The 22686-nt window shown below is 40.3% G+C and overlaps 1 protein-coding gene across 3 annotated transcripts in view; it reads left to right on the forward strand.

Moving 5' to 3' along the window:
• DOCK8 (dedicator of cytokinesis 8) overlaps positions 1-21739 on the forward strand; it is a 127468-nt gene extending 105729 nt beyond the window's left edge. For all 3 annotated transcript variants that reach the window (XM_054032720.1, XM_054032721.1, XM_054032722.1), the window contains 13 exons: positions 1559-1711; positions 2386-2544; positions 3425-3525; positions 3849-4041; positions 8549-8692; positions 9471-9602; positions 10545-10679; positions 11965-12054; positions 13768-14004; positions 15510-15653; positions 17171-17277; positions 18346-18516; positions 19053-21739. In XM_054032720.1, coding sequence (XP_053888695.1) covers positions 1559-1711; positions 2386-2544; positions 3425-3525; positions 3849-4041; positions 8549-8692; positions 9471-9602; positions 10545-10679; positions 11965-12054; positions 13768-14004; positions 15510-15653; positions 17171-17277; positions 18346-18516; positions 19053-19113 — 1827 coding nt within the window. In that variant the 3' untranslated portion in view covers positions 19114-21739. The remainder of the gene's footprint in view (positions 1-1558; positions 1712-2385; positions 2545-3424; positions 3526-3848; positions 4042-8548; positions 8693-9470; positions 9603-10544; positions 10680-11964; positions 12055-13767; positions 14005-15509; positions 15654-17170; positions 17278-18345; positions 18517-19052) is intronic.
• The last annotated feature ends 947 nt before the right edge of the window (positions 21740-22686 follow it).

A 22686-nucleotide genomic window follows, 5' to 3' on the forward strand; every position in this document is an offset into this window, starting at 1 on the left:
GGTCGCTTTAATTAAAATAGTTATTTTAATTTTCAGGAATTTGGTTGCACTGAATTCATGAATATAGTAAAAATCAGATTATTACAGCCTCAAGACTAAATTCTGATCAGTTACACTGATGTCAATCACCTGAACTAAGTGGAATTCTTCCACGTTTAAGCACATATAATTGAGATGAGAATCTGAGTCTGTTGGTATAATTTATACTATTATTTTTTCTAAATACTAACCCAAATTATCCCCACACTTTCCCCAGTGCATCCCTGCTGAAGTTAATATAGTTTCACAGGAGTAAATAAGGGACGATTTTGGCCTACTGTCTTTATAACATGAATCATACCAGATTTGTTATCTTTTAATATAGAGTCCTAAGAGAAGAGCCTCATTCAGAATATTTTAGCATCTGGCAAAGGAGTCATTCTCCTCTGAAAAAGAATTTCCAAAAAGGATTTGTGAAGATCCTAAATGTAAAAAACAAACAAACAGGATAATCATGCCCAAATTAGTGTCTGTCTTCCATTAAATATAGATAGGCAGACAAGCTTAATGATAAGGTAGTTTCCTGAGTAGTTATGAAACTCATAAAGTACAATGGAAATTTAATTATCTTTGGACTCTTCCAGTTAAAGTGACTTATGACAGATTTCAGTAATAATAATGAGTGTATCTTCCAATTAACATGACTTGGTACTGTAATTTATGAAGCAATCATTCTAATTCTTTATAATGCACTATAGGTGTGTGCATGTTGCTTTATAAACAAAGAAAAATGATGGGACCCTGTTCCAAAGAGTTTGCAATGTAGATTAGACATAACACAGCCAGATAAGACAATGAACCAAGGGTGGAGACTCAGAAAGAGGCACACAAGGGTTGCAACAATGAGAGATAATGGCATGTGTTTATTGTTACATGCACACCTTCTAAGTTCCTATCTATGCACAAACAGTATATGTGTATCCATCTGTATTCTGTTTAGAATGTGAGCAATTCAGGGATGTTGCCTTCTTTGTATTTCACAGTGCCAAGCACATTGTGGGGCTACCAGAACCAATAGCAATCTGTGTGTCTCAAACCTATCATAAATCAAAAGTTTGGAGCAGGGTCTGGGATGGAAGTTAGTGCTGGAAGTTTTGGGGAGAATGAAATTGTGGGGTGCCGGGGGTTAGGGTGCCAGCAGGATGTGAAAAAATCCAATGAATAATTGTTCCATCTTCTCAATGCACTGTTGGCATATTTCTTCATCCCTTTGTGTTGGTGTGCTGAAAGTCTGGAAATACCAACTCTCACAATCTTATTGCAAATCTTGCCACATTTGGTGTTTTCTTAAAGCTCCTGGAGTCATGAGATCATCTGAGAATCGTAGCTTTTGTTTATTTTTTTAAAGAGTAAATTTCTAGCCCTCCTAGGTCTGGAGGAAAGGCTGAGAAACCAGAAGCCAAATCAAAAGAACTGCAAACAGTATTGTCTTTAAATCTCATGACTTTTTGAGCCTGACTTGTGACATTTGAATGCTTGGGGTCGAATGCCCTGATGGTGTCTTCTCTGCCTCTCTTAGTTTGGAGACTTGCTGTTTGAAGAGGAGATGGAGCAGTGTGCTGACCTGTGTCAAAGAGTTCTACATCACTGCAGCAGCAGCATAGACATCACCCGAATTCAAGCCTGTGCTACCCTTTACCTCCTTATGAGACACAGTTTCAGCTCCATCAGTGTAAGTTATTAGATACAGCAAAGAATTTGATGCCACTCTTTTGCATTAGAGTTTAAAACCAATCCTAAAAATGATAATACATTGAAAAGATTTGTATGTAAGGAGGAGGTGCTTTTGCAGGCACACCTCTGAGGCACAATTCCCACCCTGCTTGCTTCCTGCTCTGGGGGTGGCAAATGATAGTTGTTTGTTTGCTGGCCTATATCAGCAGCAAATTACAACATTCCCACTCCCTGAACGTCTCCCACAAGCTCAGCTGCACAGGCTGGCTCATTGAGGGAAGGGAGCCAGGACTCCACCTACTCATTATCCAGCTGTTCTGATGGGGTGTAGCACCTATGTGCCTGGTCCTAAGGTCCAGGTAGCATGTGCAGAGGTGTGACAGAGGGGATTCTTACTTCCCCTTACACTCTGCATAGATACATAGCCTCAGAAACCATGTAGCCCTAAGGTATTCACATGTAAAGTACTGGGCCAAAATGACAGATGGCATAAGCTGGTACACTTGGCCCATTGTATTTAAATAAATAGAAAAGATGTGGGTTTACATCCCAAGAGCACACAAATGAATAAAAACGTCTGGTGCCTGTGGCAAATTAATACATTTGAATCCGTACACCTTGTAGCTATTGCATGGCCTTTTTTTTTTTTTCTTTCTCCCCCCACCTATAAAGAATTTTGCAAGAGTGAAGATGCAGGTAACAATGTCCCTGGCCTCTCTGGTTGGTAAATCATCGGATTTCAATGAGGAGTACCTCAGAAGATCCTTACGAACCATCTTGGCATATGCAGAAGAAGATATGGACATGCAGCCAACCCTGTTTCCAGTCCAGGTTAGGCCTTTTGTGGCTTCTGATGCTTTTTTCAGAACCTCTCATCCTCCAAAACCCAAAGCTGTCAGTGAAAAATGACATAAACCTTATTTTAAAGGAAATAGCCTAGAAGTTATGCAATTAGGATATTTGCACATCTTTGTGTGGTTTGAGTTATGAAACTGAAAGCTAAGTTCTTCCAACTATCCAAACAGTTCCTGTATAAAAGGAATACATCATTTTTAAATAAAATATACAGGTAGCATCTCTAATTATTCCATGTCACTTGAGTTACCCTGCTTTTACTAACAGTTTGACACACATGTTGGCTAATCAAATTTCCCCTTTTATGCATTCTGCTTTATAAATTATGATGATTTTATAACCATCATGAGAAATAGGAACCTGTCATTTTCCACATTATCAGAGTAAGACAGCTGTATATGGAAACCTTAGTTTAAAAAAAATTCCTACTCTTTTCAGTTCATAAGGAAGTGACTGTATTACTAGCAACCACCATGTCTAACTATGAGATAATGAAACATCTGGTGCTAAGAATTGTAAAAACATCTGTTTAACAATATATTGCAATTTTCCTGAACCAGAAGTTGCACTCCATTTAGGAATAAGTATTATAGAGTTCATGAACAAAAGGAGATGGACTTGTTTTATTTGATTTGATAAAGCTATTGTGTATGTGTATGTGTCTTTTGCCATGTCATTGATCTGTTAGTTGCTTGCTGAATGAATATGACTGGTACAGTCTGCACTGTCACAGTCCTGCATTGTGACTTTTCTTTGTGCCAACAGTTAATAGAGTAAGCAATAACTCATCTTGTGTTGATGCTGAACTTTTAATCAAACCCTGAAACGTGTGGGGTTTATGTGTGTGTATCTCCAGGTGAAGGAGCTGCTACGTAATCTGAACAGTATCTTGTCAGACACAGTGAAAATGAGGGAGTTTCAGGAAGATCCAGAGATGCTCATGGATCTCATGTACAGGTGAAACCTTCTTATTCTGCTGTTGAATGAATTAAAATGAAGCAAACACAAAGGGCCTGTGGGGTTTTGAAAGAGATCCCCAAGTATTTCTTACCGACAAGATCTCCAGGTGCAGTGTTTAGACAAAAGGAGCTTTTTCATTGTGATATAACATACAAAGTGCACCAGTCAATTGTCTAAATTTTTAAAGATTTTTATAAGCCAATTTTCAATTTCATTTGTGATGCAATATGCACATTATAAGCAGTTATGAAGATAGATATGTATTTTTTTAAAGAAAGAAAGAAACCAATTCAAATATATTTCTTGACCTGTATTGCTAGAATTGCCAAAGGGTATCAGACATCACCTGACTTGAGGCTGACTTGGCTACAGAACATGGCAGAGAAACACGCCAAGAAGAAGTGCTACACTGAGGCAGCCATGTGCCTGGTCCATGCTGCAGCTCTGGTTGCGGAATACCTGAGCATGCTAGAGGATCACAAGTACCTGCCAGTGGGCAGCGTCAGCTTTCAGGTAGAAAGAATATGCATTTTTTCTGTATCTGGGTACTCTTTTAGTGACTTTGGTGAGGTGTCGCCTGGCACCAATCAGAGCCAGTTAACCGAATCCACATCTGGGCTATCTAGAAGGCAACATTCAACAGTTGTATAATGTGCCCCTTTCCCCAAGACCTTAGTTTGTGGCCAGACCTCATTGCTTAACACTGAGTTGGGACCAACTGTCGCTAGACTGCTGGAATAGCTGAAACTGTTTCATAGTTTTGCCGTAGGCTGTTAGACAATGCTTCCATCCCAGAAGTATCTGAAAATCTGGTAGATATCTAATTTCTGAAGCACTTTTGAATACTTTAGAATGAAAGTTAATATTATTACTGAATGGGTAGCTCCAATTTTAGGTATATTAAATGTCTAAGATATAGTCTGTAGCTGAATGACATAGCAGCCACAAAATATAGCAAGTAAGCACCTCCTTTGTAGGCAACTCATGCCTATTAATTGAATCAGATGCACAGAAAACATTCTAAACATAAAGGGCTAATCTCTCACCAACGGATGGCTTTTCTTAACATGTAACTAGCATTCATTTAAATGAATTCTCTACCTGTGCACCAATAGGAGAGAGGCCTCCTTAAAAGTGTCAGTCCAACCTAGTTTCTACAGTTCTCTTGAGCTTTTGAGCTTACATGGAGGTGAAGAAGAGTGCTGTGTAAGCTCAAAAGCCTGTCTTTCTCCCCAGCTGAAGTTGAGCCAATAAAAGAAATTACCTCACCCACTTTCTCTCTAACTAATTTGTGAAATTCCTAGATATAGAAGGTGGGGAGACACACCAAAGCTATTCCATACCATCATTTGGTAGGAAATCTTGTCTCATTTACTCAGCTAGAATCCACTGATCTTATCAACATCAAATAGTGTCTAGGAGCATCCCAGGTGGATCTGCTCTTCTCATCAAAATACATGTCTGGAAAAAGGACAGGTGAGCCATAGTGCTCTGTAGTAGAGAGGTAACGAAAAAATATTCTTCCTTAAGAATCTAGAAACCTTTCAGTGACATTGCCTTTTTACAGAGCAAACTGAAACCTCAATTCTGCTCAGATAAATGGCTAAGTGGTGGGTATTATTACTGAGCCTTTCATGTGAGGAGTTCCAAGCGCTTTACAAACATTACTTAAGCCTTGCAGTGCCTCTAAGGTAAGGCTGAGAGTGGAAGGGATGATCTTGTGGCTAAAGCACAAGACTAGTGAGACCATCTCGGTTTTATTCAGAGCCTGGGCTCAGACTTATTATGTAATCTTGGGTAAGGCACCCACTGGACCGCTCTCTGTTTCCTTATCTATAAAACGAGAAAGATGAGAATACTTGTCAGCTCAGAGTGCTTTAGTATTGTTATTATTTGTATTACTGGAGCACCTAGGAGCTGTAGTCATGGACCAGGACCCCACCGTGCTGGGTGTTGTACAAATACAAAAGCAAAAAAGACGCTTCCTATGGCGAAGAGCTTACAATCTAAGGAATGTTTGTGAGGTACTTTGAGCTGTTGGTTGGCAGGTGCTATAAAAATGTAAAATATTAGTATATAAATATTAGGTCAGCAGTAGTATTATCCCAATTTTACAGATGGGTAAACTGAGGCATAGAGATATTTGAATGACTTTCCCTAGGTCCCTCACACAATCATTAGTAGAGTCTTGAATTCCAATTCCCAGCCCCTTATACGAGCCAGTAGCATCACATTTACTCTTTATGCTATGCAAAACAGAACAGTCTATTGTCAGAATGCACATACATAGCTCATTAGCAATGTAGACTCTAAAATCTTTCCTTCAACAAAATTCATCTTGGGCCTGATTGTCAGTTACACTAAGTCCCCTTTACACTGAGTAAAGGGGACTCAAAGGGAGTGTAAATTACACTTACATCCACTTTAAGTGTAGGCCACTTTATACTCCCTGAACCAGGATGTATGTAGCATAAATGAAAATCAAGCCCCTTGAGTTTGTGCTATTTAGAAATGTTGGCTTTTCTCAAGGAAAACTAAGTATATGTGACTCAAAAAGATTGTAGATTATTCAGAATTGAAACTTTTCTGTTGCTCTGTAAGCTTCACTAAACATCCAGAAGGGTACAGCAAGGGTTAAATATACTGCTGTTAGGATCGTGCAAGTTCAGGAGATTTGGAATTCTGCAGTTTATGTGAATGTGGAACTGGATACAGCTACCCAAAGTGTTGCCTGAATGCTAAAATATTCAGGATCATCTGGCCCTGAATCAGTAACTTATTTGTTGTATGCAGTGCTGTTGTAGCCATGTTGGTCCCATTGGAATTAGAGAGACAAGGTGGGTGAGGTAATATCTTTTATTGGACCGATTTCTGTTGGTGAGAGGGACAAGCTTTTGAGCTTACACAGAGGTGAAGATCGCTGTGCAAGCTCAAGAGCCTGTTTCTCTCCCTAGCTGAAGTTAAGGCAATAAAAGAAATTACCTCACCCACTATCTCTCTAACTTATTTGTGAAATTCCTAGATATAGAAGGTGGGGAGACACACCAAAGTCTAGCAGATCAAGACAAAAGCTGCAGACCAAAGTTAATGGAATGTTGTCCTGCATACATTTCTCAAAAGGTAACACAAACCACAGAAATGTATAGAAGAGGTGCTCAGATACTACAGTTCCTAGCTAATAGAAAGGGGCTGTAGGAAAATATTTAGAGGCAATGAGCAGATAATTTGATGGCTGCAATTTCCTTTGCTTCCCCTTTCTAATAAATCCCTGCTCCGAATTTTTTTAAATTTCCCATGAAAGTGCTCATAAAGGACAGTAGGACTCCAACTATTAAACAGCCTGTGAAAACACATTGGGATACTGGGATGAAAAGTGCAGTACATTTGTTAGCTAGATTGTAAACTCTTTAGCTAAGGGATTGGCTTTTTGCTTTGTGTGGCTAGTACAGTGAGGCCCTGAACCTCGATTGAGGCCTCTAAAGACTCTCCTGATATAAATTAATTAATAACGAAGTGCAAAGTGCTGAAAAAAGTTTAGCCATATCTTCCAAATTCCCATTATTTTTTAATCCTGGCAGTTTAAATAAATGTGTACAAGAATTAAACAAATTCTAGTGTTGATGAATGTTTGATATGAATAATATCGAGTGAAGTTCCCCTTTGTGCTAAGGAAAGCATAGGCTCTGTGTGTCACTAAAGTCCCATTTCAGCCACTCTGTTCTTTGGACTCCCTGTTAGGGTTTAAATGGGACTAACGTTACACACAGGCCTTGTATGGGTGCTCTGCACAGAGTGAATTTCTCGCACAGAGAAGGAAAAATGATCACAGATGAGATGATCACAGTGGTCCCTTCTGACCTCAGACTCTATGAAAATGTGCCCATAAAGCTGCAGTGGAGATGAGTATCCCCATGCAGTGACTGATGTGGGCTATCAGAACTTTAAGTCAGATCAATAGTACTGGCACTTGGTGTCTGGCATTTTATAAAATAAGGCCTTTCCGAAATCAAATTCCCAGCTAGCTGGCATTTCTCCTCACTGAGACGGAGTTCAAATGTCACTTTCTGTTAAAACATGAGACCACATGATCTCAGTTTACCTTTTTTTTTCCAATTAAAAACAAATCAAAAACTAGAAATTGTTGCAGCTATTGAAAGCTACTGATGCTGGGGTGTCTTTATGTTTATGTGTATTTACATATAATTTAACAATGCTAATGTTATGATGATTTTGCATTTATATGTTGCTTTTCATTCAAATGGATGCCAAAGCATTTTCCAGACTTTACTAAGTGGCCTAAAAAACGTAAATGCCTGATCCTGCAGGCTTTATTCAGTACATGTTCCCTTAAGAAATTGACTTCAGTGGGAAACTTACTTTCAGGATCAGGCTCTAATATATTACCTGCAGTAAAATACCATTAAGGAGCACTGAGATTGAGAAATCAAACACGTATAAGTAAAAAAAGAATTCAAATATTATGGTTTCTAAAGCAACATCCTATGCATTGCACTTTTCCACACTTGCATAAGTGGAGTCAAAACCCATTTAGCAAACTTTGGGCTGATATGAAGCATGGAAAATTTAAGCTTGGAAGGATTTATGGAGAAGGCAATTATGCTCAGTTGACAAGGGGGAAGAGTTGTTAGAGTGAAAATGAGCACGACACCATGGAAACCTTTAGCCCCCCTCACTGAAATGCAGCTGCCTGGAAGTCTCTTGCCTGCAGAGGGAATTTTGGGACTGGTGGGGAGTTTTTTTTTCAAAATACTGAGGTGGTAGGGACAAGTCAGGATTCTGGTGACAGGCCCCTTGATCTCTAGTGCTGGGGTTTATGACGTGGTAAGAGCTTCTTGATGGAAGGTAGCCTTGTATCCAGCAGCGGGACTTCTGTTGTTTTATTTCTGTTGTGTTAAGGCTCTTGTCAGTGAAGAATCTCTGTTGCAGGGTGTGCCTCTGTGATAGTCTGTTGGTTTTGGTTTCCAAGCCCTATGAGGGTCTCTGTTGTGATCTATTTCAGAATATTTCCTCCAATGTGCTGGAGGAATCTGCTGTTTCGGATGATATTTTGTCTCCAGATGAGGATGGGATATGTTCTGGGAGGTATTTCTCTGAGAGTGGCCTGGTGGGGCTGCTGGAACAAGCTGCAGAGCTCTTCAGCACGGTGAGTGAATAGACACGGCGGGCCAAATTTATCCCTGTATGACTGCGCTGAAGATAATGGAGTTACCCCAGGGATGATTTTGGCCATTGGGTCAGACTCACACCTGTAAGTGTAAGGGAGTGCAGTTTTCACTTCTTGTGCCCTCAGGGGTAGATGCGTGGGGTGGGGACTTATCCCTGGGGATTGGCAAGTTTAACATTCTGCCAAGGCTCCTGTAGGATCCCCATCAGTATTGGTTCCTGGGCTGGCCATGACCACTTCTGGAGGGGGGATTGCTGTGCTCCAGCTGCAGACAGATTGATCACTGCTTGGAGCTTGCAATTTACTTTGCACCAGGAGTGAACTGAACCCTCTGGGTATTACCCTGATATAGTAAATTTGAAAAAGAGCTTCATATTACTGCATAGACTGTAGACCCTAAGAGTTACCCATATGCTTTCATATAGAGCACAGCCAGAGTTTAGCCTCACAATTCTCATTTACTTTAAAGGGAGTCATGTAGTTAAACTCCATCCAACTCAGCACATGTATACATCACTAAGGAGCTTTGTAGATGTTTGATAAGACATTTTACTAAATTAATACATGGTAATATAATTATACTCCCATAGGCTCATAATCACTTTACTGATTTATTTTAAAAGGTAAAACAGGCATCATATCAGAAAAATGAGCTTATAAAATAACTTGTCCTACAATGCCTGTAGTGAGGATTCAATCTCTTCATATAATGTATGAAAACTCAATTTCTTTCCTTTTTTTAATTCCCTCTTACAAGGGGGGATTGTACGAAACTGTGAACGAGGTCTACAAAATTGTCATCCCCATACTGGAAGCACATCGAGACTTCAGGAAGCTTACCTCTACTCACAGCAAGCTTCAAAAAGCCTTCGACAGCATTATTAACAAGGTACCTGCTGCTGCTGGTTCTCTATGAGCAAGTTGTGTGTTGCTGCGCTGCAGTGTTTGCTTATGGGATGATGAAGACAAGACCATACAACCAAACAGGAGCACTTCCTTCCTCTAATCAGAGTTTCCATCTGTTTTGGACTACATGTTGTTGTAATTTAGATCTTGCCTGTTATGGATAGTCTACACTGAAGAGAATCATAATGACTCATAGAAACATGAAGAGATGGGAGAGGATTATAAACAACATGTATAAAAAGAGATTAATAGAACATTCAAAATATTTTAAAGGGACACAGAGTTAAAAAAAAAATCACAAATAAAATTTAGACCAGGTGAAAGCAGGCATGATTACATTTGGCCACACACATTCAAAAAGAAAAACAATTTTCTTGCCAGTGTTACTAGTACCGTAGATTACAAAAACAGAAGAATTGTAAAACTTAATTTACTTTTCAGTATTCATACTGTTTCTGTATTTCTCTTGGTTTGGACAATGAAAATAGATCAGTCAGTTTAGTTTCTAGTCACTTTCAAGTTCTGGTGGACTTTTACAATACTACAAAGTTTTGTGAGTTGCAAATACTTGAATGTTGATTAATGTTTGTTTTTAAAATGTTTCCACTGGAATTTTTTTTAAAAGAAACATTTCTTTTGTTTTAGATTTGCAAAAGTGAGTTGATACAAAACCTAAATTTTGAGCCAAATTTGAATCAACAGTGCCCCTTTTAACTTTTATAGGGGTTTTTTTTCTAATAGGAAATTGAACTGTGCTATGTTAAACAACGTGATATTACATAGGGTCATATTTTGCTCTGAAATCTGGACAAACATAAGGTGCATGGGGTTCCTCATGTATAAATCAGATGAATAAGGCATCAACATTGGATTATATTTAAGGGAAGAAAAGCTAAATGTAATTTTTTTCCCCTTTATCAATCAGGGTCAAAAGCGAATGTTTGGAACTTACTTCCGTGTTGGTTTCTATGGATCCAAATTTGGGGACTTAGATGAACAGGAATTTGTTTATAAAGAGCCTGCAATTACTAAACTTCCTGAGATTTCTCACAGACTCGAGGTAAAGAGATCATAGTTGTATAACTTCCTGCTTTGTGTTATGCTTTCTAAGAAAATAGTAGGGTGAATAAAGAAGTCACAGCACAGCAGCTGTAGGTGGTGGTAATGTACAAAAGTCAATCAAGTTGATTTATATTTCAGATCATTGTGTCTGTGTATCTGATACCTTGGATTGCAGCCCCTTTAACAGCAGGATGACACAATGTTAAGAGTTTTCATTACCCTGTGGTCTCATGTCTTGAGGTGGTTGACGTCCCTCCCTGTATAAGGAATTCAGGGACTTAACCTGAGGGGATGCGAGTTTTGTTTTGAATCCTTTTGAACTTTTGCTTAGGGAAGCAATGACAGATTCTTCGCTTTTTTCCCCTCCTTTGCTGGCACTCTGCCTTTTACGGTATGTCTACACTTACCATTTAAAGTGCAAAAAGTCCCTTTTTTCTCCTAAAACCGCAGGAGCGTCTACACTTGTTAATGACTTTTTGTGGTGAAACTCAGAAGTTTCATGGAAAAAAGAAAACCACCTTCATGAGAGGCATACAGCTCTTACCGCTGTTCTTTTTGCATTGCTGTGAAAGTGAAGACACGTTCAAGCAGTGTAAACACCTTTTGGCTTCCGGAGGATATCCCACAGTTCCAAAAGTGGCCACTCTGGCCAGCATCTCCGCTGCTCTGATGCACGGACGTCTGCCCCTCCCCTTGTAAGCCCTGGGAAGTTTGAAGCTCCCTTTCTTTGTAGATGTGGTGGGGAAAGCAGCCAGACAGCAGAAGGTTTTTTTAAAAATGCCATGGAAGAAACCAGGAAGTAATGGGGCTCCTGAGACATGAAGCAGGGCACCACGGGGCACTGAGCAGGGACCCAGAATGCTTTCCGCTCATCTCCCCCTTCCCACAAGACCTATCGAGAGAGCTGCACTGTGGGATAGCTGCCTTACAGCGCTGCTCTCATTCTCGATGGAAGTGCTGCTAGTGTAAACACTCTCTGACGCCTGAGAAATTGAGTGAGTACACAAACCAGCGCTTTACTTTCACCGGTTCCCTATCACCGGTGAAACTTACAGCGCAAAAACTCTGTAAGTGTAGACATACCCTACTTAACAATTCAGTGTTGGGACTTCATCAGTAAGGTGTCTAGGCCTCTGCAGACTTTAACCCTTACAGTAGCATACTTGTTGCATTATATCCAGAACTTATCACAACTCCTGGTCTTGATCAGAGCAGCACAGATGACTTGCATTGTATTACAGATGGGTAAAATCACCCCTGAATAATTATTTTTTCCTTTTCAGGGGTTTTATGGTCAGTGCTTTGGGGAGGATGCTGTGGAGGTGATTAAAGACTCCACTCCTGTAGACAGAAGCAAGCTGCATCCCAATAAGGTACGGAGGTATTAGCCCAGCTATTCGTGTCCTTCGAACAGAACTGAGCACTGAGTGATTGAAAAAAAGGCGAGCGCGGAGTTGCCTGTGAGACCTTAATGCTGACTCATACAAGTAAAGCTGAGATGTGTGTGTGTCAGTATTTGATGTCCAAGGCTGTCATTATAAAACAAACTGGGGAGGCAACGTGGTCCAGTGAATAGGGCACTGGACTGTAAATCAGACACCCTGATCTCTGTCCCTCCTTGCTCTACAGCTGACCTGCTGTGTGACTCTGGGCAAGTCACTTCACCCTTCGGTTCTTCAATTTCTCCAAATATAAAAGGCACTAGCACTTGTGAGCTCTAGATGGACAGTGCTACATAAGAGCTACTGGGAGCAGACTAATAGACTTCAGAATGCAGTACAAAGAGTCATCACAAGAGGACAGGAAGGATGGTCCAATAGCTAGGAGCACTAGCCTAGGACTTTGGAGATCTGGATTCAAGTCCCTGCTGTACCACAGACTTCCTAGGTGACTGTGGAAAGTCACTTAGCTTCATGGTGCCTCAATTCCCTATCTGTACCATGGGGATGATAGCATTACATGGAGTGTGGTGTTGATAAATACATTAAAGATTGTTAGGTGCTCAGATAGTACAGTGATGGGAGTCAGATAAGTACCTAAGATACATAGACAAGACTTGAGCTTGGAGTGAGAGGCAGTCTCTGAGACAGCCAGATCCTTTTCTATTTATCACTATAAAGACTAAAAAAAAAAACAGGAGTACTTGTGGCACCTTAGAGACTAACAAATTTATTACTAAAGCTTATGCTCAAATAAATTTGTTAGTCTCTAAGGTGCCACAAGTACTCCTGTTCTTTTTGCGGATACAGACTAACATGGCTGCTACTCTGAAACCTATAAAGACTAAGACACTGAAGTTGGATCTGCAGCCAGTGTGGAGTTCAGAGTAAGCATATTATGGTGATAGGAAATCCTGATCACTTTCCAGGGCTTAGTGGAAAACTATGTCTATCCTCACTTTACATTTTTGTTTAATATTTGTGGTTTCCACTTTTCTTTTTTTCTCTTCTTTCTATGCTTGTTTTCCTTAGTTTATATTGAGCTGACATTAAAAAAGGTACATGAGTGAAAAAATAAGACTTGTGTTATCTGTTCTGAATTTTGGTTTCTTTAGTACTTCTCCCCTGCCCCAACACCAAAATAAAGTCACTGGGCAGTCTTGATTGGAAAACATAGTCACTGCCTAGAGGCAACATGTTAGTTTTCTTTGGTATGCTTCAATCAAATGGTTAAACCCATAATGGGCCAAATTCTCCTCTCACACCATTGCAACTTAATTTAAGTCAGCAGGGTTTCACAAGTGTATATTCAGCTCCTAGGTAGTCCAGTCCTGCCCCACTGAGGTCAATAACAAATTACTTCAAGGGGAGTGGTACAGATGCAAAGTGGGGGAAAGGAAAGTGGAGATACAGAACACTGAGGCCTCTGAGTAGGTTCTGAACAACATGAGGTCATTGCAGCTGTGGTAGAATCAGAGAGGTCCTGCTGTGTGTGATAGCAAATTAATAATAAACAAAACACAGCCTGTGTGCTCTTCTAGCACATGCCATCTCACTGTGAGCTGTGAGATATTTCATGCATTCCATTTATTTCATAGTCATTTGTCTTGGCACTAAAACAAAGATTCTTCCTTCCCCCTCCTCCAGGCCTACATACAAATTACATTTGTGGAGCCCTATTTTGATGAGTATGAGATGAAAGACAGGGTGACCTACTTTGAGAAGAACTTCAGCCTCCGGCGTTTCATGTACACCACCCCTTTCACCCTGGATGGACGCCCCAGGGGTGATCTGCGTGAACAGTACAAGAGGAATACTATCCTGACCACAATGCATGCTTTCCCCTATGTCAAAACCAGAATCAATGTCATTCAAAAGGAAGAGGTAATGGACATCTTTGTGAGAGCTGTCAATTTGAGTATGGAGCTCAGCCAGTAGATAGGGATTGAGGGTGTTGTTGGAAGGGGATGATTTCAAGCTCTGTGCTGGGTGAGGAAAGTTTACATTTCTGTTAAATTGTACACTGACCAGCACTATAGAAATGCCATAGATTAGGTCAACGGATGCATGAATGCATGCTCCTGCAGGCTTCTGGAGCATTGGGGAGATGGGTGTTCCACATAGCATTCCAATTGTAAGGATAATGGCAGAAGAGGTGTGACAGGAATGAGAGGATAGCAGCTTTGTAAAAGTAGGAAGCACAGTGACCATGTTAGCCAGGAAGCCAATAACCTAGAATCAAACTAAATTCAGATATAGGACTTGATCCAAAGCCCCCTGATGTCTTTCCATTGACTTTACTGGTGTATGGATTTGACTCAGAGTTTACAGGAGGTTAAATTTGTCTGGTTTGAGTGATATTGGAGGGATGGGAGAGCCTGGGTTGAAGGTGGGGGTTGGCTCTGTGTGCGGGGGGGCAGGAGAAGGGAGGGAGGTGACAGCCCTAGGGTGAAAATGGAGGGGTGGCCAGTGGCAGGGAGATTCAGGAGAGCCTTTGTGTGAAGGTGGGGGTTAGTTTTGTGGGGTGGGGATAGTAGGAGGGACATGGGGAGAGCCCAGGTGTGAAGGTTGGGGTCTTGAGGCTGGATTGTGGTAGCCTTTGTGGTAAAGTGTGTGTGTGTCTCTTAGTGGCCCTTTCTCCCTGCAACAGATGGGCACCAGCAATTTTCCTCCCCACACTCCTCCCCAGTAACTTTACTGGTTCACTTGCAGTCATGAGGGGTGGTGAGGCAAAGGGAGAAATGGGGTAAAGAAACTAACTTTTAAAAAGGTTTTGTAAACATTATTGTGCCAAAGTAGAAAACGCTGCTTTCAAAAAATGTATTTACGAAACATCACTTTGGGTGGTAGTGGGGAGATGCAGGTGCAACACCACTGACTGCTACATTTGGGCTTAATATGGCTCATAAGTGTGCTAATTAAGCACTTGTGTTCAGGCCCCAGGTCCTGAGTGTTTAGACAAAAAGGATAAAACTAACAAGCAGCCCCCTCCCACACAAACCAAATCAGGGGTATTCCAGGTACATTGATGTTATCCCAATTTGTTCTCCATGGCCTGAGTGAAGGTCACAATCAAGTGTGGCTTCAAATATCTTATTTTGTTTTTGAATAAATGTTTTCATCCCTATCCCGGCAGTAGCACATTTTCTATGGCACCAATGGCACCGTCACACCGGGCCCACACTCTGAAGGGGCCCATAAAAACTACATGGGGGCCCACAAATATGTTTGATGCTGGGTCCACAAAAGGTTAATCTGGCCCTGTCCTGGTTTTGACCACCCTGGCTGTGACCCAGCACAAAAACAGCTTCACTCACCTGCAATACCTGCACCAACTGTAATACAAGTATTACTCAGATAATAATGCATCTATCCTTGCGTTGTATTAGTTCATTTTAACCCCAATTGAAGTTGCTATTGAAGACATGCAGAAGAAGACACTAGAATTGGCTGTTGCAACCAACCAGGAGCCACCAGATGCCAAAATGCTCCAGATGGTGCTGCAGGGTTCTGTTGGAGCCACAGTAAATCAGGTAAAGGTCAAGCTCAGCAAAATAATGTGTCTTCTGCACAGCCTTTGGCATGTTTCTTTTTTCCCCAGTGTGCTTTCTTCTACCTCGTTTTGTCTTGCATTGGTGAGAGTACTTCCAATCAGACTGATTACTTGCAGATAACCCTTTGAACACTGCCCATTGTGGCTCATCTTTGTGGACTAACCACTAGGGATGGGAAAACTTTTTTTCTGAAGTTCAGAACAATCAGGATAACTTTTTACCTGCCATGATTTATTTTTGTAAATCTTTGCATTTCCTTGTTCTGACCAGAAACGGAACTGTTAAAATGTTAAAAGACAGGGATTTTTTACCCCAACTGGAAGCAAGAAATATTGGATCTCTCACACCAGCCTGTTCCCATTACATTTACAGCCCAAGTTTGCAGTTACAGTGGATTCAGAGAGTGCTGCTAACGTATGGATATGCATTTGAACCTCTAAGCAGTTACTCATACTGAATTGACTCATCTTTAGAGAGATTTTTCCTTCACAAGACCACTAACCATCCCATCAACTTCAGTCATTTAAGGGAATACTCAAGGAGTAAATCTCTCTGCTGGGGGGGCCACCAGAATCCCAGAACTCTTAGCATATAAGAAAGTACCAAAAAAAACCCCACAACACTCAACTGAAGTTTATTACAACACACACTCTTTAACAAAAACCAAATACTATGAAGACAAACTAAGAGGAAAAAAGCAAGGCCCTAATGATGCCTCAGCAGAGCTTGGTTCCCCTAATCCAAGGTAGTCAATAGGTGGACTGCGGGCCAAATCTGGACCGCCAAACGCTTTGAATGGACCATAACATCTTTTTATTTACTAATTATTAGCATTATTGTTATTATTTTTGTATTATTTTCTCTGGAGTCTGGACCTTGACTATACCTTGACCAAGAAATTTTGATCTTGATAAAAAATAATTGATTACCCCTGATAATTAGACCCTACTCCCTTCATTTCCTACCGATTTTTCTTCCACCAAAACCGCCACCAGATTGAACTCCTTATAGGAACGTGCTGTTTTGTACTGTGGAAAAAACATTCTTTTCATGTTCTTAACTGTCTATGCTAGGAGTTTTGTATTGCCACCCGTCACTTTAGTGGCTGTGCATCTTCCATGTAAAATAGTTTGGCAGTAGGAAAGTCCCTGCTCACTCCTTTCCAGATGGAGATAATCCATTTTCTTTTCATAGAGGAATCAATGGCAATAGGGGATGATGGATAAAAGTAGAACAGAACAGAATATGTTGGCCTAACCTTTGATTGGCAAAGAAAAGAAAGAGAGGCAAAGAAGCAGTGGTTAATGCAACACAGTCAGGGAAAACCCTTAAAAGGGCAGCTTCCTGCTACAATGTCAACATACAATTTTTTTTCTCACTCCAGCACTGACAAAAAACCAAACACACTCTAACCAAATAAATCAGTTGTGTGCTTCCTTTTCAGTTAATGCAGGAAATATGTTCTTTGTAATATTATACTGTGTTATTCCTATAAGGGACCACTAGAGGTAGCCCAGGTGTTCCTGGCGGAAATTCCAGCAGACCCAAAACTTTACCGACATCACAACAAGCTGAGATTATGCTTCAAAGAATTTATAATGAGGTGAGTGAAAGGAAAACTACTTGAAGATCTGTTGAAGCTGGAGCGTGGAACTGTAGCCATGTTAATGTCATTCATAATACAAATCAATGCAGTAAACATCAGGAGCTAGATTTTCAAACCATATGTAGGCAGTGGTGCTGGAACACTTTTTAGAGTGAGGATGCTGTGCCCCCACCCCTTACCTGTGCCCCCTGCAGGGCTGTGGCTCTGGGAGGTGGGGACACGGATAAGGGGGCTGAGGCTACGTGCAGAGCTCTGGGTGCAGGGTTGGCAGCAGGGACCCCGCATGTGGGGACGGGAGTGGAGCCCTGTGTAAAACCTGGGGATGCTGCAGAACCCACCACACCCATAGTTCCTGTGCCTACATATAGATGTATTAGTCAATTGAAACTCAGAATTTCCATTCAGTGGAAAATTCCAACATTTTCATAGAATATCTGGGTTGGAAGGGACCTCAGGAGGTCATCTAGTCCAACCTCCTGCTCAAAGCAGGACCAATCCCCAGACAGATATTTGTCCCATCCCTAAATGGCCCCCTCAAGGATTGAACTCACAACCCTGGGTTTAGCAGGCCAATGCTCAAACCACTGAGCTATCCCTCCCCCCCTTTCAGCCCAAATCAGAATGAAAAGTTGAAATTTCCCAGAAAACAAGAATTCCAAATGCAGATGTGCATGCTTGCTTTGAGATTGTACTGCCCGATATGCATATAAATCTTATTCTGCATGCTCACATAGTCAAATGTTTAACCATTTAGTCGTGTGTGCATGCACATTGAGATGCGAGTTACGTATAAGTGCAACTTCACTTACAATGGAGATGCGTCCATTTACTCCAGTACAAATGTAATCTGGTGTCACAATGGTCATTGAAATGTGTTTATTTCCTTCATGTATTTTTAATATCTAATAAATGGTAAACTCATAACCAGAGGACTGTATGAGTCTGGCAGCAAATAATCTGACAGGCTGAAATCTTGCTTTATCTAACACAAACTCACCATAATACAATTTTAAAGTGTTTATCGGCATTAACCAATGTGTTTTTTAATCTTTATTTTGAGAACAGATGTGGTGAAGCAGTGGAGAAAAACAAGCGCCTTATTACTGCAGATCAGCGGGAGTATCAGCTGGAACTCAAAAAGAACTATAACAAGCTGAAAGAGAACCTTAGGCCGATGATTGAGAGGAAAATCCCAGAGCTGTATAAACCTATAGTGAAAGTCCACAGTACAACAAGGTACAACTAGGGCAATGGATGCCGTTTGTATGCTAACAAAAAGAGTGCCTCTTTATTTGTGAGATGTGAGACAGTTCTTCCCTCTGCTTCTGAGGTATAGCCCCAAAATTAAATAGAATAAAGTATTAATTGTGCTGCTCAAGCTGCTGTACCACAAGGCAAAGGATGGATAGAATTTTTACACTAATATAAGAATCCGTTTAGACACAGGTAATTAAATGTCCTGCCAGCTCCTCATTACTTGAAGCCTGTGGCGTTTCCCAAGGTACATGAGAAAACTATATATATATATTCCAGCATCTGGTGTTTATTCATCATGAAATAAGTGTGATCATTTCACTTCAGGACTGCATGTTGCAAACCCAGGATCCAGATATATAAACTGTGGGATGCTTTATACTTATTCATATGTTGTTCTTTCCAGCACCACTTATTTGCGTCAAGGAAAAAGAGTCAAATATGTCTATCAGGTATTAAAATATCCCATTGTGTGATTGGCAATCCCATGTTTTATTTATGAATTTATTTCATTTCAGGGATTCTTTTCGTAACTCTAGTTTTAAGAAATACGAAGCCCACTCTTCACAGAACATCTAAGGACTGTCTGCTTCAGAAAAGAAAGATCCATTTGCTGTGGATCAGCTATGAGAGGATACTCCAATGCTATGAAAACTGGGAAACTCTTCTCACAATGTAACATGTACACGTTTTCAGCCATTCGCATTGAGTGTTCAACAAAATGTACAGGACCAAAGAAAAATGGGGATCGGGCGGGAAAGAGGGTGAAAAGGGGGTTGACTTAAGCTGCTTTTGTATTTATTGTAAAATATTGTTCAGAGAATTATGAGGGATAGATAATTGAATAATTGACTTTATTGTGCAGGGGCCAATCACTGTTTACAAAGAGACAACTTCCTGGGGTTTGACTGAAGTGTCAAGAGAATCAGTCCAGTATGCCTAATGGGCACTGGAGAATGTTGCCCATATAGGTTTCTGTTCTGGACAGCACTTAAGCATGACCCACAGGACTGCCACACAGTCTGAATGTTGAATGCATGCTGTCCTAAACAGGGAAGAATTTAAATGTGTATAAGTGTTTTACTGAATTGAAGCCCTAGGAAAGATGTATAATGTTTACAGTAAACTTTGCTTACTTATACGCCCTGTATCACAGCAACCTATGTACATTTTTTAAAATAGAAAGGACTTTTTCTTACAAGTCTTCTCACAGTGAAGCTTGAAAGGCAAGAAACAGCAAGCAGTAATTTCTGCATAACTTGCCTATCCTCAAAGATAGATCTTTTTAAAATTGTTTTAGTTAAATATGTGAGCTACTTCTCTGTGAGACTAAGATTTTTTTAACCAGTGTCATGTTCAGTAAAATTGACATTAACAGTATAGAGCTAAACTATAAGTGATGCAACTCTTAAGTACACAGTGCTCTTTTAGAGAGCTCTCTGAAAAGAGACAAACTACAGGAGTGCACTGTGAGGATTGCCCACAATGCATTTCAACTTTGTGAAGTTTTAAAACATAATCATAATTAGCACTTAAATATATTTATAATAAATAAATAGTGCTTTGCACATTCAGAGCCCTGTACAAACATTAACTATTGATCTTCACAAAACCTCTATGAAATAAGCAAGTATTATTATTCCCATTTTACAGATGGGAAACACAGAGAGAGAGAGAGCAATATGCAGTGACTTGTCCAATGCACCTAGTGAGACAGTGTCCAAACCAAGATTTGAATGCAGAAACTTCTGTCTCCCAAAGCCACGCACTCAGTCCTGCTGACCACATGGATTCCCTTAATTCTTATTCTTGTAAATTAAGTTCTATGGAAACAGTAGTGCTGCTTTTTAAAACATCAGGCTTTAATGGTATAATTCAGTTTTACATCATCTTGGTAATTTTTTAGTAAAAGATTAACATGATTGTGTGAAATAGAAAAAATACTTTAAATAAAAGGCTGTCTGCTCTGTGAATAAAATATGAGCTTTTAAAAATAATAAACCAAGGTTTCTCCCTCATACTTTGTTTTCAGAGTCGTACCCGGCCAAAGCATTTCAGAAGGGACAGTGGAATTTCTTTAAAACTTATGGAGCATGATTCTCATTTACACAAGGCCCCTGCACACTGCTTTGCAGTGTAAGCATAACTGTTAGGCTGATAGATTGCTGGGTCCTTTGTTTTTAATTTCATAGAAGAACTGAAAGAATTTTGACCCTTCATGGGCATCTCCAATCTTGCCATTCTGAAAATGTGTACGTTCCCCCAGCACTTACATCAACAGCAGAGCACAAATATATAAAAGTTTAAGGAGTGTTTCTGAAGTTATTTGTGGCGAATCCAGAGATTCACACCAGGATAGGAAGAGGAATGGGTTAAATAAACACTGGTATTTGTACTGATGTATAAAAACAAACTATTGTGCTGTAAGACTATTCCCCCCCCCACACACACACACACACTTCTGGCAAAATTCAATATTTCAGGAGTAGGTGCTCTCTGCATCTTGAAGCCAAAGCATCTGAAGTCCATAAGTAAACAGTCTATTAAATTAAAAGCCAACAGATGCCTCCTGAGAGTGGCTTTCCTTTAATTAAATTGCTTTGAAACATTTACAAACTAAACAGAAGGTTATTTTCCCACAGCCTGATAACTATGGATTCTTGGCATGCCACAACATTGTGCTTTGATCATCTTTCAGAAAAGGGTGTTAAAAACAATAATAAAAGTATCTTCAAGATCACAATCCACTAACTCCACTCCCTCCCCCCCACCCCACAATCCAGCTTCACTGTTCTCAAGATGTTTATCATTTACAGCTAGCTAACAAAAACCTCAGGTAATCAAAAAATGGGAAACCTACAAATATGGTGCATACTGCTTGAGTTGTATGCACTGTGTTTTGAGTGTCTAAGTGTTCCATATTGTGTGGTCCTGTACAATAGGTCTATTAGTTGAAGAAATACTTCGGAAAATCTACAATAGTTAATAAGGGCTAGATTTTGAATCCCTTGCTCACATTGGTGAGCTGTTAATTCCACGCATAATCTGATTGCTCACCAGTGTTAGTAAGGGTTTCCAATCTGCATGTCATCCCTTGCAAAAATGAAACACGATGTGCATATTTAAGAGCTGAACTGTGTCAATTGTAAAACTACTGAGTTCCAATATTCCATTTTGCAATAAAGTACGTTTCAGTAAAAACTGAGAGTTGTGTTAGAGTGCCTTGTATCTTATCCATGTCCCCTTGAAACAAAGCTTGACTAGTAACTAACTTTACATTCTCTTTAAAAAAAAAATCATTTAGGGTAAAATCCTGACCCCAGTGAAGTCAAAGGGGAGTTCTGCCATTGACTTCAATGGGGCAGGGATTTGCTCTTGGGTGGGGGGACGGGACATGTTCTCTATAGAATCACAGATTCCATTACGTGGTTTTCATGGCTGTTCTACACCTGATGCTTACTGGCTTCCTTTTTAAAACTGTGCTTTAGTGCCCATGAAAAGAGCTGGAGTGAAAGCCCTGGAAACTGCAGTTCCCGCTCCACTGAATATATTGCGGGGGGAAGCAGCATCCCGGCTTCCGCACTTTGGCCCATCAATGCAGCTCAGCGTTGTTCTGGGGATCGTCTCAAGGGTGGGGAGTGGAGAGAATGTAGCCCAGTCTCCATGTTCATTCAGTTCTTGACTAATCTGGTGGAAGAGCCGATCAGGGACGAATGGAGTTATAGTTCTATGATGTGGAAACCTTTTCAGTAGGAACTCAGCTGAGACCAAACTCATTTCACATAAGCTTTTCAATAACCCTCAGATACTAATGACTTTCAGATGCATGGTATAGAATTAGTGATTAGAATAAGTGATCTTGATGTGAAAGATACCACATCCCACACCCCCACCACAAAAAAAAACATGCAGATCTTCTCCATTGCTTATTTTAATGCAAACCCACCTATATTTAAAAACACGTTAAAGGAACCACAAAATGTAATCCATAAAAATGAAGTATTCTGCCACCGTGCATTGTGTCTGTGACAAGTTACCACATTAGCAGATAACAGCAATTGTGGCCTTCCCTAATAAACGAAAGAGACATAGTGAATATTTTTATATGCATTTTTGTTGTAGCCGTGTCAGTCCCAGGATATGAGAGAGACA

Source organism: Malaclemys terrapin, chromosome 6 (genome assembly GCF_027887155.1).
Source record: "Malaclemys terrapin pileata isolate rMalTer1 chromosome 6, rMalTer1.hap1, whole genome shotgun sequence".
Lineage (NCBI taxonomy): Eukaryota > Metazoa > Chordata > Testudines > Emydidae > Malaclemys > Malaclemys terrapin.